The sequence below is a fragment of the Micromys minutus genome, assembly GCF_963924665.1.
Source record: "Micromys minutus genome assembly, chromosome: 14".
NCBI classification, from domain to species: Eukaryota; Metazoa; Chordata; class Mammalia; order Rodentia; family Muridae; genus Micromys; species Micromys minutus.
The window spans coordinates 4176432-4192645 of NC_137983.1; the positions used below are offsets into that span (position 1 = coordinate 4176432).

At 41.2% G+C, this 16214-nt stretch overlaps 1 protein-coding gene across 5 annotated transcripts in view; it reads left to right on the plus strand.

The window, feature by feature from the left end:
* PSD3 (pleckstrin and Sec7 domain containing 3) overlaps positions 1-16214 on the plus strand; it is a gene marked incomplete at its 5' end in the record, with an annotated part of 409927 nt that overhangs the window by 319902 nt on the left and 73811 nt on the right. For all 5 annotated transcript variants that reach the window (XM_080929045.1, XM_080929046.1, XM_080929047.1 and 2 more), the window contains one exon: positions 4564-4607. In XM_080929045.1, coding sequence (XP_080785171.1) covers positions 4564-4607 — 44 coding nt within the window. The remainder of the gene's footprint in view (positions 1-4563; positions 4608-16214) is intronic.

The window sequence follows — 16214 nt, forward strand, 5'->3', positions numbered from 1 at the left end:
TCACCTATTATTTCCATGTGTGAATGTGTCTTTCATGTCGTATGTGAGAAGAAGGAAGTTAATAGAGTCAGCCAGGTAAAGGCAGGCGGGGTTAGCGGTCAATGCTGTATTCTTTATATAAGAGCCCCTTGAAGGCAGTGTAAGTAGATTCAATTGTACCTGTCATAATAATGCCTCCATAGTGTGTCTACAAAGTGCTAAAATGTTTATTACATGATGAGTTTTATTATGATGATACCTCATACTCATTCTCATTAAGGTAAGGGCTTCTACATTTTCCTGTTTTCATTGCGGATCTGTGATAAAATGTCCACTTGTGCTTAGATGTCCTTGTGGCTGCTATTCTTGTTTGTACATGCACCACAGCACAAAGTTAAATTAATTGTCCAGGACAAAGGGTTTGGCTCTGTTTACCTGATGGCCTGGTAAAAAGCTGGATCTGATTATAGACATGGAAAAACACAATCCTGCTTTAGGCATGAGTTTGCCTAATCAGGCAAATGTGAGCCAAAGAGAGAAGTACCCACTGGTGATTTGTGATTTTATCTCCTTTAGACTTGGGTAAACTCCAGTGGGCTCAGGGATATGGGCATTCACAGGGAATCGCAAGGTGGGTGGTATAAATTCCACTATTGTCGTTAGCAGGCTCAGTTAAAATGGAAGCTGTGTAAGATCTTCCATACCTTCCATAATTACACAGGATCCACAGAGTAGAGGACATCATTGGAATTTAGAGATTCTTTAACTAAAATACGCTGTGTTCCATCAACTCCAAAGACTGCGCTTCTGGGGAAACAGAGAACCCTGATTATACAGTGTGGTAATGGAGAGGGATGGCAGAGCCTGTGTGGGCTGCCAGTGAGGTGCTAAGCTTTGAATAAAACGACTTTTTATCATCCTTGAGAAGCAATCACAAGTGAGGAACAAAGACTTAAAAGTAAATTTAAACCAAACTCCCATATTCCTGTAATTTAAACAACTTGTTTTGCTTTCTCATTCTTAAAATTAATCATCTTCGGATTTAAAGTACCATCTGTCCTGCTCAGTGTCAGAAGGATCATTCTAGAGCTCCTGGGAAAGGTTGCTGGAATTTCGATTTTAGCTAGGGCATCATGCATCATGTCTGATGGCATTTGAAATATTTGTTGATAATTCATGCAGAATTCTCAAGGGAAGCTCTGGGCATCTGGTGTAAGGTCTAAATTTTAAATTTTTCTTTCTTTGCAGAATTACTTGACAGATTTTGATGTATACTCTCATACTTTCAGATGATATCCATAAAGTAAAATGTACTTTCATCTAGGGGTTAACATAAAAATATTTCTACAAATTGCTTTTATTAAGATACCTGCCTTTTGTTCATATCACAATGCATTGGTTTTCTGTGGCTGGAAATGACCACAGAAGTATTTATTTAAAACGTGCAGAAATATTCCCCCTTCCAGTTTGGGAGAGTGGAAGTCTGGGGCTCTTGTGAAGGCAGAGCTACGCTTGCTCTGGGGGTCAAAGGAGACTCTGTTCCTTCCCTTTTCAGGTTTCTGTTGCTGGGACCTTGGCTAATAATGTGTCATCCACCCTCTTTATTCCTTTTCTCTTGGCTTCCCTAAGGCTTATTCAAATTGCCCTCAGCCTTCTTGTGAAGATACTTGTGATTACATTTAGAGCCCACCCACAGACTTTCCCCATCATAAACTCTTTAAATCTGATCTAAAGATTTTTTTTTGCCATATAAGGAAATATTCAGAGTTCTTAAGAATTAGGAGATAGTGATCTTTGGGGGGTATGTTATTCAGCCTTCACAGCAAGCATCACCCCACTGTGTGGGTTAATATGGATGGACCTGTAGTACTTTTTTTTTTCTTTTCCTACTTTATCTCAGCCGTTAATCCAAAGGGAAGCTGACAACCTGCCTGGACATTGTTAATTTCCTCTAGCTATGTGAAGGGTTAACACACATGCACATACACACAGGTATCTGTGTGGGGGTGGGTGAGGGGAACAGACAGGCAGGCAGAGATAAAGAGACAAGAAACAAAGAGAGACAGAGACAGAATAGTCCAAAGACCAGTGATGCTGGGATTCTTCCTCAGGCACTCTCCAGCTTGTTTACTGACTCAGGTAGAGAGAGTAACATGAATCTACCTGCCTCCATCTCTTGGTTACTCCAGTTGTTACATGTTGCCGTCCACAGCATTCCTTTAAGGGTGGGTCCTAAGGATCATAACCAAGGTCCCCATGCCTACACAGCTAGCACTTTCCTAACCGGACCATCTCCCCAGGTTATTTTCCTGAGCTGTCACCTGCACCTCCAGTTTTAGGCACTCACATGACCAGTACCTTTGATTATAAGTGGATTGAGAGTGCAGGGTCATTTTAGCAGGCTTGTCCTCACTGACAAGCATGTGTCCTAGCAACAGTGACTCTTCTGTGAAGCTTATCTTTTAAGAATAGAATCCTCCTTGCCCAGCATTATTAGAACCCATCTAAAAGAAGTCTTTTCGTCTTTCCCCTAAATCCGTAACTGAGGGCAGAACATACAGAGCTGTAAATCTTAGGATTGGGAGAAAAGGATGTAATTTGTTGGTAGTAATGCAAGTACAAAACTGGGGGTGATGCAGCTAGAAAGATCCGAGGTTCATCCTACTACCAAAAGAGTCCCAGAAAAGTAGATGAGGAGGAAGGCTGTTTCAGTGTTACATTTGTGAGACATATGCAGAATCTTGAGTGATGTTTGTTCTCGTTGGATAGCACCTACCTCATCATTTGGAAGGCCGTATTCATCCCTTTCAGCTCTGAAATTCCTTTGTGGTGATTCTCCTCTATCCAAAAGGAGCAGGCATTAGGAACCTTGACAGATGCCTCTCAGAGACGCTGGCAGGAGGTTGGGGAGGATGGTGACTAGAGTCAGAGGTAGAGAAGATCCATTACTCTGTCATTGCTTAATTTTTCTTCTGGTAGTGCTGAAAGAATCACAAACATACTCAGAAATTGCTGAGCCCAGGTCAGTTTTGCTACTCTAGTCACTAGACCTGGACTGCCCCCTCATAACAGACACCACCATTTCTCCTAGGAATGACCCATCCTAGAACCTCCTTGTCTGGCACAAGAGATACTAGGTAATAAACCACAGTGAGAATGCTCTCATGGTGCTTTCTCAGCTGGAGCCAGAAGAAAGAACCCTTTGTTTTCTTTCTTGTCAACTCATACGTGTGCATATTCACTGCTTACAGAGGACAGTTCTTAAGAGAAATAAGAGAAACACTGGAGATGGTTGGCATAGGAAGAGGGGCAGTGTGTCAGAGCTCCAGTGCTCCTGGGTGTGTCTGATCTCCTGGGAGTCCAGCTTCCTCTGTGGTCCTGTGATCCTGGGCCTGTTAGCGCTCCTGTGGTCCTGTGATCCTGTGTTCCTGGGTTGAGTTAGAGTACCTGGGTGATGGGTTTCTTCTGGGTGTTTTGGGAATGGATGTGGAGCCAGCATCCCAGGTCTGCTTAGGGCACCAAACCCAGACAGTAATATGGATGCCAAGAAGTGCATGCTGACAGGAGCCCAATATGGATGTCTCCTGAGAGGCTCTGCCAGAGCCTGACAGATACAGAGTCAGATGCTCTCAACCAACCATTGGACTGAGAATGGGGTTCCCAATGGAGGAGTTAGAAAAATGACTGAAGGAGCTGAAGGGGTTTTCAACCCCACAGGAACCACAGAGACTAAACCACCAACCAAAGAGTACATATGGAGGGACCCATGGCTCCAGCTGCATATGTAGCACAGGATGGCCTTATTCGGCATCAACAAGAGAAGGGACCCTTGGCCCTGTGAAGGTTTAGTGCCCCAATATAGGGGAATGCCAGGGCAGGGAGGTGGAAGGGAGAGAGTGGGTGGGTGGGGGAACACTCATAGAGGCAGGGGGAAGGGGGGTGAGATAGGGATTCCAGAGGAAAACTGGGAAAGGCAATGACATTTGAAATATCAGTAAAGAAAATAACCAATAAAAATTTAAGTGTGTGTGTGTGTGTGTGTGTGTGTTTATTTTGTCTTATTCTAAAGTAAAGCATTTTCCTGGGTAGGTGATATAGATGTACAAATTGACCACAATAACTACATGGGATACTGGTTCAGGGAGGGTCAGGGAAGGTATCTTAGCTAATATGATAATTGGGAGGGGGGAAAAATTATGACTACCCTTAAGTCCTGATTAATGAATTTGTTAGACCGTGTTTAAATGAATGAAATAGAAGGCTCTGCTTAAGTTCAGCCATAGCCTAATCCCACTGAGCCAAACATACAGTACAGTGTGTTACTTATAAAAGGCTGTTGTTACTTAGTGCATGTTCCTTTGTTCCCTAAAATGCTCATTTGCCTCCCCTGTGAATTCTTCAGCTTCTAGAGCCGTGCAGCCTGACCCAAAGCCCTCAGGCCCCTCCAGATAATAAAGTCTGCGATTGTAAAGGCCTGGGGAAGTTGCTCAAACATTTACTGAAGCCTTTGACTCTTCCTCTGCTCAGTTCAGCATATGGAGCAGAATAAAAAGAGTAATTTGATCTTGTTTCCTCTGTTTACAGGCTTTGTACAACTCCATCAAGAACGAGAAGCTTGAGTGGGCAGTGTGAGTATTCTAGACACCAACTGTTTGGTGATGTGGTTTTCTCTTGCTGTTCTCTAGGAGGTGATGTTAGAGTTGGATATGCATAAGTAGTTCTTACTTTATGTCAGTTGCCTTACCTTCTTCAAACCTAGTCAACCCTGAGAAATCTTTTTATTGTGGTGGGGGAAAGGTTTCTCAGCATTCTATATTCTCAGGTTGCTGTATCCATAATCAACTGCACAACGTATGATGAGTCCTTTGAAAATGGCATACTGATAAAAGAACCTATCGAAAATTCTGTGTAATTCCAAAACATAATATACTTCGCATGTGTAGCATCTACTCATTTGAATTTTCCTCTTTCTATTATAGATGAAGGTTCTTCTGATACTAGGCTTTCTGGGATGTGAGCCCATATTAATGAAAAAAGGGGAAAAAAGGGTTCAGTGCATAGATAAGATTGAGAAATAATGGACTATGTTAAAGTTTACAGTATATTCAGTGCTATTATATACTAACAATCTCTTCTACAAAAATAATTACTAAATTTGCTTACTAATAAAATGTACTGCTTGAGGGAATATTCTTTAGGAAATGCTGTTTAGATAAACTACCTAACTTTATGTAAGGCAACAATTTTGTTGTTACATTTTCACTAATACACAATTAAAGCTTTTAAAAAAATTAATAGCTTTGCTGTTAAGATGGGTTAGCTGGTTTAGACACATGCCAGCAAGACAGATTACGTGAGTTTGGTCCCAGGACCCACATGGTGAGAGAGAGCCAACTTCTACAAGTTGTCCCCTGAGCTCCACATGTACCATAACAGGCTGGTGCCCATGCACCTTACCCCAGTGTGGTGTCCTGTCACACACACAGTTCTTAGAATTACTCCACTAGTTTCCAGGTCATACATTATTGCTGTAAGTAAAGAGTCTGCTTAGGAGTTTGGTATTTCAAGACACTTGTATGTCTCTGTTTATATATGATATAGCTCACTTAAAAACAAGATATCATTTCAAGGATTGCACTGTATCATCCTTAACAATCATGGTTAAGAGTACCCACTACTTTCAGAGAGTTGTAGTCCCTAGCACTGACTTGGTAGTTCACAAACGTGGGTCGAGTTCCAGCAGATTCTCTATCCTCTTCTGAACTCCAGAGGCACTAGGCATCCAACTTAGAAACTCAGATTGCAGAGTCTGACCTGAGCATGAGTTTTCCTCTTCTGTAGACTAAGTCACAATCAGAATTTCTGTCTCAGGTGACTTTTAGGGGGGGCCCAGAAGTACTCTGTAGCACTAACCATAAAACAGATGATCCTTCACTTGACACCTGATACCGTAGTGGAGACAGCTCAGGTTCTAGCTTTTCTCTTCCTCTCACTTCCCCGCTCTTTAATTCCTCATCTGCTTGTGTGTGTACTGCTGGCTTGTGTCGAAGAATGAAAGTAAGGCACGGTGGCCATTGATCACATTTAATCTTGACTCATCATAGGTACCTTTCCAGTTCCAGCATCCTGTTTCTGAATTATACTTTTCTTGGTGTCTCCTGCGTCAATTTCCTGAGTAAAGAGCAGTGTGGTGTTGTATAGAGTGGATATAAAACAAAAAGGGAAAGGCAATGGGGATGGATAAAGCAGAGAAAGACAAGGTGTCTGCCCTCGTTTGCTTTCTCTTGCTGTGATAAAACCCTATAAGCAAAATCAATTTGTGGTAGAAGGCTTTGTTTCAGTTTATGGTTTATAGCACTGCTAAACATCAACAGTGTTTGTAGAGAAAACTTCGGAAAGAGATTGAGCACCTGTTTTGGGGTTTCAATTCCTGCACAAACATCATGATCTAGAAGCAAGTTTGGGAGAAAACAGTTTATTCTGCTTATACTTCCACATTGCTGTTCATCACCAAAGGAAGTCAGGACTGGAACCCAAGCAGGTCAGGAACAGGAGCTGATGCAGAGGCCATGGAGGGATGTCGCTTACTGGCTTGTTTCCCCTGGCTTGCTCTGCCTGCTTTCTTATAGAACCCTGATCTACCAGTCAAGGGATGGCACCACCCAAAATGGGCTGGGCCTTCCCCCTTGATCACTAGTTGAGAAAATGCCCTAGTCAAATTGACACACAAACATAACACTATTAAGCCTCATCCCTTTCTTTCTTCTCCATGACCTCTTTATTTCTTCAAAACCAGTACCACCTGTGTCTCTTACACATTACCAAGTCTAGCCACAGCATGAGGTACAACCTTGGCTATCTCTAGAACACATTCTCTTTGTGCTCTCAGAAAACAGTTCCCAGAAGATTTCACCTCAATGATACTGCTCTCTTCTTAATCACCACTAATTTCTTAGCTCCAGCTGACCAGCATCAGTAGTCCCAGTAATGCAAAGGTTTTGCTTTAGTAGTTCTGGTATCTTGTTAAATAGCTGATTATTCAGCCCCAGCTAACCAAAACCACAGAATCTTCACAAACAAAACAGCCACAGCCCTGATCAAAGAGTCTTTAATCTTCCCTCTGAAATTTCACAAGCCAGGCCCCCATCTTCTGCACTGTTCTCAATATTATCTTCCAAGCTCCTACTGAACATCCCACAGAGCTCTTAATTTCCCAATGGCTCTTCTAGATCAAAGTTCCAAAGTCCTTCCACAGTCCTTCCCAAAACAGGGTCAGGTTGTCACAGGAATACCCAACTCCTGGTACCAACCTGTCTTAGTCAGGGTTTCTATTCTTGCACAAACATCATGAACAAGAAGCAAGTTTGGGAGAAAACAGTTTATTCAGCTTACATTTCCACATTACTGTTCATCACCAGAGGAAGTCAGGACTGGAACTCAAGCAGGTCAGGAACAGGAGCTGATGCAGAGCCCATGGAGGGATGTCACTTACTGGCTTGCTTTCCTTGGCTTGCTCAGCCTGCTTTCTTATAGAACCCAGGTCTACCCGCCCAGGGATGGCACCACCCACAATGGGCTGGGCCCTCCCCCCTTGATCACTAGTTGAGAAAATGCCTTACAGCTGGATCTCATGGAGGCATTTCCTCTACTGAGGCTCCTTTCTCTGTGATAACTCCAGCTTGTGTCAAGTTGATACAAAACCAGCCAGCACAGCACCTCAGCTTTATGTGATCCCCTGGGTCCCACTGTGTGTTCTAAATGTATGGTTCCACACATGCGGCTGTACCTGGTGCCCTGCTAGCTCTCTCTGCTCTTTCTCAGACTCATTTGCCACGGTTGGTGGAACCTTTCTGAGCTCAACACTGCAGATTGTCTCGTAAGAGCACCGTTCTCATTCATTTCCTAAACTCTATCTGCCATTTCTGAACAAACTTCCCCTCCATTTAAATGCAGCTCTGATTCCAAATTTCAGTTCCCTTTACTTTGTGCTGCAAGAATTCGGATTGGTACTTGGTACAGCATCCCCTTTCCAGCCTTTAGAAAGTACCCATTACTGTTGTGAACACCAGTCATTTCCTGCCTGCCTGGCATTTGACTTCAGTCACAACTTCTCTACACTTGGCCCTAAGCAATAGATATTCTTTCCTCCAATCATGCTGCCACCATTTCATCTGTCCTGTGTGCCTCCTCACCAAGTGTGTGTGCCTGTGCGCATGCATGTGCCTTCCTGTGCGTGCGTACGTGTGTGTGTGTGTGTGTGTGTGTGTGTGTGTGTGTGTTTGTGCCGGCCTCTTGCTTCTTTCTTCTCCATTAACCTCTGCTTCTTTCTTCTCCATTAACCTCGGCTTCTTTCTTCTCCATTAAACTAATTAAGGCAGTCTGTGCTGTGAAACCTTACATAGGTTCTCCACATTCTGCCTGTCGCCTATATATTACACACTTTGGTCACATAATCCGCCTTTCAGCTCAACACAGTTGCCAGTGGGTGACCCATGGCTTTCTGACATTCTCTCCGTTCTCTGCTTGCAGTCTATCCCCAGATCCATTACAGGTCAGATATGGCACCCTGGCCCGGCAATCAGAAAACAATCTATATTTTACTTTAATAACACTTTCAGTTCGTACTTCCCATTATAGCTGTTTGCCATAAAATTTCAGAAGGCTGCAGGTTCCTTGAGGAAATGATGCTTGTCTGGTTTCTTCATGAATTCCCTCCGTTGTTGTTTACCTTGATACCTACATGTAGTGAAGATCCAACAGAAGGCTATAGGAAAGGCTGCTTATCACTGGGAGAGCATCTGCTTGCCATGTTCAAAATACCAGGCTGATTACCTCACACCGGGAGGGGGGCATAAGCAGAGGATAAAACAAAAGCAATGCTAAAGTAAGAATTTCAATGATGAACAGGACATTTTTGAAAGGTGATCCTGCACATGTGTAGTTCAGAATATAAATATGAGAAAAATGCTGCTGTGGCAGAGTTTGTAAGATATTTATACTCGCATGGGAAATTTGTTATTGTTGATTTTTAGATCCTTAGAGGAAACAGATAGAATTATGGACCTCTGTAATAACTAAACGAATCTCTGTTGTTTAATATAAATTTTCTCTAGCTATGTTTCATGGAGCCCTGGAATTCCAAGGAGATATCTGAGATTAAAGTTTCACTAAATATTTTCCTGCTTTTTATATATGATTTAAAAGGTTTTCTTGGGGGGGTTGCTCTGACATAGACCTATCTCTCTCTATGTAAAGAAAATCAAAACTAAGACACATTCACCCATAGGTTTAAAAACATTCAGAGGCAGGGTCTGTTCCCTAAGGTGTCACATCTGTCTTTTGGTACATAGTCTTACCATAGTCCATACCTTTGGGGAACATAAATCTTATCTGAATGTTTTTGCCTTACTCTTCGTTACAATGTAAGTTAGGAATTCTGTATTGGTGTGGGTCCTATCAGTAGATCATAGTTACTGGTATTACCAGGCAGCTAGATAGTGAGGATTATCCATTGTCTGTAGGATTCTTTAAGTTCTTCTCCTGCCTGGCCAAGTGTAGAGTACACGATACAGATGTGACTGTGGTGCACATCTGTTCGTAATAAGAACTAAGTGTGAAAGGAGGAAAGGTGGCTACAAGAAGGAATGGATGAAGAGGATAAAACACTGTAGGGAAGTAGGCAGAGCTGTCGGCCTGCTGGAAGAGCTCAGCTACCTTAGACAGGAGAACCACCATGTCTCTGTCTGCATTGCTTTGCCTGTTGCTCATTATTCATGGCACATCTGTTTGTTGAGCTGCTTTGTCCTGTGCAGAATGCTGGGAGTTCAGAAAGAACAGAAGTCTGTATTCCACCGAGGCATTTTCTTTAAGGCAGTTCCTAGTTCAAGGTTACAAAAATCAGAGTAGATAATAAGACAGATAAGATGGCCTTTCTAACTAATCTGGCCTTCCTTAACATGAAGACCTTCGGGAATGCAACTGTCAGTGTGGTAAAGCATGAAAGCTCAGAAGACAAACAGTGAATCTAATGCTTTCCCCTCTGACTGTTGATATAACCATGTGACATCCATATTTAGGAGCTACAGCCTTTCTCGAGAAAGCATGTTCCTGGTGTCACTCTAATGAAGTCACACTGGAGCCCATTTTCGTGCAGAACTCTGTTCTCAGTGCTTTGCTTTACTCTGACTGCACATTTTATAACAGTGTCATGGGATGCTCTATGCTACTTCATGTTACCCTACCACGTCCTTTACTATGAGACCATTTCCAACCTTTCTTTTCTTGTCTGCCTTCAGATAGTTAATGAGTGTATATGTGTTATGGTGTAAGTATGTGTGATATTTGTATATGGATTGTGTGATGTGAGCATGTGTATGGTGTGGGAGATGTGTGTGTATGTGGTGCATGTGGTGTAAATGTGTGTTTGTATGGTATGTGAGTATGCATACATGTATGATATAAATATGTATATTTATATATAGTTTGTATGATGTGAACATTGTGTGGTATGACTGCATGTGTATGTGAATTGTATGAGTGTGCATGTTTGTTATGAGTGTATATATATGGTATGAGTGTATATGTATATATGGTGTATCTGTGTATGATGTGGGAGATGAGTGTGTGGCATATGTATGTGGCTTAAATGTGTGTGCATATGTTTGGTGTGTGAATCTGTGTGTATATATGTGTATATACAGTTGTGTAGGTGTGGTATGTGTGTGTATATGTTCAGTGTGTGTACAGTGTGGCTGTACCTGTGTACACATGTGCTCAGAGGAGGAACTGCCTGCTCTCCTGTCTACACATCTTTTCAGAGAGTTACAGAGGACCTGAGGGCTGGGCAGACAGGGAGCAGCTTCTTACTTGTCCTTGTGGCTGAGCACTCTAACTCTGTGTCTCACCCAACAGTCTGATCCGAACTCTAACTCTGTGTCTCACCCAACGGTCTGATCCGAACTCTAACTCTGTGTCTCACCCAACGGTCTGATCCGAACTCTAACTCTGTGTCTCACCCAACAGTCTGATCCGAACTCTAACTCTGTGTCTCACCCAACGGTCTGATCCGAACTCTAACTCTGTGTCTCACCCAACAGTCTGATACGAACACTCTAACTCTGTGTCTCACCCAATGGTCTGATCCGAAATCTATTATTTCTCTGTCGTCTCTTAAGGATATGTTCCAAGAAAAAATTTCTGGTAGCTTTTTTATTCTTTTTTTTAAATATATATATATATTTATATTTTACTTAACTAGTATTGATTCTAATTCAGTAATAATACATAACAATTAAAAATGTCTTGGTTGTTCTGTGGGAAATAGCTATCCTTGAAGAACAAGTCATTTCGTTATCACCCAAGATACCTTTTGTTTAAAATTCAGACTTAGTTGTTCCACCTTTACTCATGAAAATATTTCTTTCTTTCCATTTAGGTTTTCTTTTTATCATTTTTCCTTATCCTTCTCCCTATGAGCTTTCCCTCTTCCTACATCAGAATCATGTAGTAATAAAAGCTGAAATTCCTTCGTCTGCCTTTGGAATTAAAGTCATGTTCTAAAGTCAAGTGCGACACCTCATAAAGAAATTTTATAGTTGTTAGTTCACCCCATTGAAGAAAACCCAAGTTCAATATCTGAAAGTCCTCACAGTATTTCAATACACTGAACAGTTCATTTTCCATTTATTATCTCTAAAAAATAACCAAAAAAGATTATAATTTTATGACGGTCTCTATGTATAGACATGAACCATATTTTGAAGTTTGCCATTATTCATAGATATAAATGCATATATTCATACATACATACATACATACATTTCAATGGCAACAACAAATATTAAACATATACAAATTCAGATTATCATATGTTTAGGAAGATAATGAGGTGTCTTACAGAACACCCAAGCTATTTGTAAATCAGAAGATCATGAATTTCAGTAACTGAAGTACTATCAAGATGATATTTCTTCCCCCTTCTCTTCTTCCTCTGGACCCCTTCCTGTTTTCTGTTCTCCCTACCTTCTCTCTCCCTTCACATAGCATTCACCCCTTTTCTTCTGTCTTTTCATTCTCTCTTTCTCTCTCTAATTATTCATTATAATCTCTTTTTCCTTGGAGAGCCTCCTTTTTTGTTACTGGTTCATAAACTCTGGCTTGTGTCCACCCATAGCTACTGAGTTCACTGCATTCATTTTAGACACATACAGTAAATCTACACATAAGTAAATACTAGGGAAAAAAATGCGTTGACATAGCAGGGATTTGACAATAAGTAGAGTAACAGATCAATGTAAAAAAATAGGGTGCTATAATTTGCGCAGTCTGAAAGTAGTCAGCTATGGTGTAGTAAAATAGTATACATAAAACATTGCCTGGGATAAGGAACAATGTCTAAGTGAAACTATAGGATCAACTTAGCAAAAAAAAAAAAAAAGTTTTAGAAAGTAATTGCTTCATCATATGTTTTTACAGCTGAGGATTTTGTTTTTAAGAAAGAAATGTGGCACCTACAAAAATGTAATTAAAAACAAATAAATAAATAAATAACAATAACATCAATAATAATACCAGCAACCATAACTTCATATACCCTCCTGATTTTTGCCTGGTTTTGTAGCTGAGTGTAACCTTGAACTTCTGACCGTTCTGTCTAAATCTGGAGTGCTGGAATTACAGACGTGCCAGCACACTGCGTCTCATCTAGCCGGAGATCAAACTGAGGTCTCGCACGCTAAGCAAACACTCTGCCTAGGGAGCCACAGACCCAGTCCTTTCTTAGGACATCTTCACGCTGAGATAGTTATCTCCACAAGGAAGAGAAAGCACAGCAGTACTTTGTGTCATGGCTCTCTGGGCTTGGATTCACACTTCCACCACTGTAGGTGCTGTGTCACAAGTCCCTGCCAGGAAGCTACTTGTTCTGTCGCCAGAGGAACTGTGCTCCCCACAGCTCTAGAAGGTGTGGAGAGGATTCCCAGACCGGGTATTGCTCCTAGGGATGCATCGGAGCAAGGTTCAGTGACATACAGATGTGGACATCTCGTGAGGGCCACCTCATTTTCTACACTTATGAGCAGAAGAAAATCAGATCTAACTTGATTAAAATTAACATTGAACATAAGATTTTGAGCTTAAAAACATATCTAGAAATATGTTATTTAATCCTGAGCATATATCAAGCCCTTGGTGTTTTATGAAAGCAAAGCTTCAAGAAAGTTATTTAGAGAAGACCATCAGACAACTCTATAAAATGTCATTTTATTAACCTAGATCATAGCCCGGGTGTAGATTTAATCTAGAACTGTTTCTTTCTTCCTCTCAGTGAAAAAGATGTCTTTTCCTAGTCTGTGTGATTGACCCATATAGGACTGGAGTAATTCAGAAAGAATTGGGGAAAGACGCATGGTTTGTGTTTAAAAGCTGACTCTGAGTGATAGAATTATGTTAGAACCTTGGAGTCCAAGGGCTGCACTGTGAAGACAGCTAGAGCATAGGGAAACCCGACTTAGAGACAGAAGTTATCTTTACTCCACATCTTCAGTTGCAAATATGTAGAATCGTCTGCTTGGTGAGCAGCTGAAATATAACTAACGTTTCTACCCTACATGTCCAAAAGCAATTTTGGAGTCACTGAGGCAGGAGGAATTCTGGAGGCTAGACTTGAAAGAGTGTTTAAATAAATTATTGGCTATTTAGGAGTCGATCTCTATAGCATTTGCTAAACTGTTCCTTTTTAGGAGAGAATAATACAAAAAGAAATACAATAAACATGATTTCTAAGTGACCTACAGTATGCATACATTGACCAATTATAGGCCCTGAACTTGTTAGATAATGTTTGCTTGGATTTTATCTTTTACCTAACTCTACATCTTAAAATGCATGTTTAGATATCTTTTCAAAATGTGAGAAAATATTAGCTTTATTAATAAGGCTAAAGGAAGTTACATCCCTATTTTAAAAAATCCTAATAGGTTATTATGAAGTCCCTTATCAGGTTCGGCTTCATTGTATTTCCAAAAATGTTTTCTTTAAAAAAAACACTGAAAGGCCACCAGTCATAACATTCTAAGTTTAGAAAATTGAGCACAACAGTTGTTAAAAATAGATTTTATTTAGAGAGTAAAGCTATGAGCCCATCTTCTTCACATCTGGCAGCATTCTCGTTGATTTTAAGAGATACCTCACAGAACTCGATGCTTTAAATAAAAGCACAGCCACACTTTCACATGTAAAAGTTTATGCCAAAACAAGCTATTTTTAGGAAATAAAATGCAATGCATTTCATGCTTGCAGTAGTGTTTTAAAGTTTTTCCAGCATTTGGTTTCTGTTTCGGTAAGTGATAAGGACTCATCCATTTTGTGCTCCTCCTACGCTATGGTGCAGTGACAGGGACCAGAGGAGAGCTCATGATGAGTCACCACCATTTCTCTAAGCTCTTTTCTAGCCACCATCTGATCTAATCACAGTACCCACGTTACCAGCTGACTCTGTTCAACCACATTTACCTGTTGTTTTGAAGTGTTTGGTTGATCAGTTTTCTTTATTGGGTATATTTTATTTATATTTCAAATGTTATCCCCTTTTCCAGATTTCCCCCCATAAGACCCCTATCCCGTCTCCCCTCTCCCTGCTTCTATGGTGGTGGTACCACCCACGTTCTCCCTCATCCCCGCCATGATATTCTCCCACACTGAGGCTGGACCAAGGGATACTCTTCCCATAGATGCCCAACAAGGCCATTCTCTGCTACATATGCAGTGGGAGCCATGGGTCCATTAATGGGCCTTTGGATAGTGGTTTAATCTCAGGGAGCTCTGGTTGGTTAGTATTGTTGTACTTATGACGTTGCAAAACTCTTCAGCTCCTTCATTTCTTTAACTCCTTCATTGGAGACCTCTTTCTCAGTTCAGTGGTTGGCTGTGAGCATCCACCTTTGTATTTGTAATGTGCTGGCAGAGCCTCTCAGGAGACAGCTATATCAAGCTACTGTCAGCATGTACTTGGCATCAGCAATATTGTCTGGGTTTGGTGGCTGCTGTATCTGGGCTGGATCCACAGGTGGGGCAGTCTCTGGAAGGCCTTTTCTTCAGTCTCTTCTTCAAATTTTATCTCCATATTTTCTGCTGTGGATATTTTTGTCCCCCTTCTAAGAAGGACTGAAGAATCTGCACTTTGATCATCCTTCTTCTTGAGCTTCATGTGGTCTGTGAATTGTATCTTCGGTAATTCAAGCTTATCAGTGCATACCATGGGTGTTTTTGTTGTAACTGGGTTACCTCACTCAGGATGAAATATTCTAGTTCCATCCATTTCCCTAATAATTTCATGAAGTCATTGTTTTTGATAGCTGAGTAGTATGCCATTGTGCAAATGTACCACATTTTTCTCTATCCATTCCTCTGCTGAAGGACATCTGGGTTCTTTCCAGCTTCTGTCTATTATAAATAATGCTGCTATGAACATGATGAAGCATGTGCCCTTGTTATATGTTGAAGCCTCTTTTGGGTGTATGCCCAGGAGTGGTATAGCTGGGTCCTAAGGTAGTACAGTGTAGTACCTGAGTACTGAGGAACCACCAGACTGATTTCCAGAGTGGTTGTACCAGCTTACAACCCCACCAACAGTGGAGGAGTGTTCCTCTTTCTCCACATCCTCGCCAGCATCTGCTGTCATCTGAGTTTTTGATCCTATCCATTCTGACTGGTGTGAGGTGGAATCTCAGGGTTATTTCGATTTGCATTTCCCTGATGACTAAGGATGTTGAACGTTTCTTTAGTTGCTTCTCAGCCATTCGATATTCCTCATTTGAGAATTTGTTTTTTAGCTCTGTTTCCCAGTTTTTAATACAGTTATTTGATTCTCTGGAGTCTACCTTCTTGAGTTCTTTGTATGTATTGGATAATAGCCCTCCATTGGATATAGGATTGGCAAAGAACTTTTCACATTCTGTTGGTTGCTGTTTAGTGCTAATGACAATGTCCTTTGGTTCAAAGAAGCTTTGCAATTTTATGAGGTCCCATTTGTCTATTCTTGATCTTAAAGCATAAGCCTTTGGTGTTCTATTCAGGAAAATTTCCCCTGTGCCTATGTGCTCTAAGCTTTTCTCCACACTCTGTTTTATTAGTTTCAGTGTACCTGGTTTTATGTGGAAGTCTCTGATCCACTTGGACTTGAGCTTTGTACAAGGAGATAAGAATGGGCCAATTTGCATTCTTCTACATGGTGACTG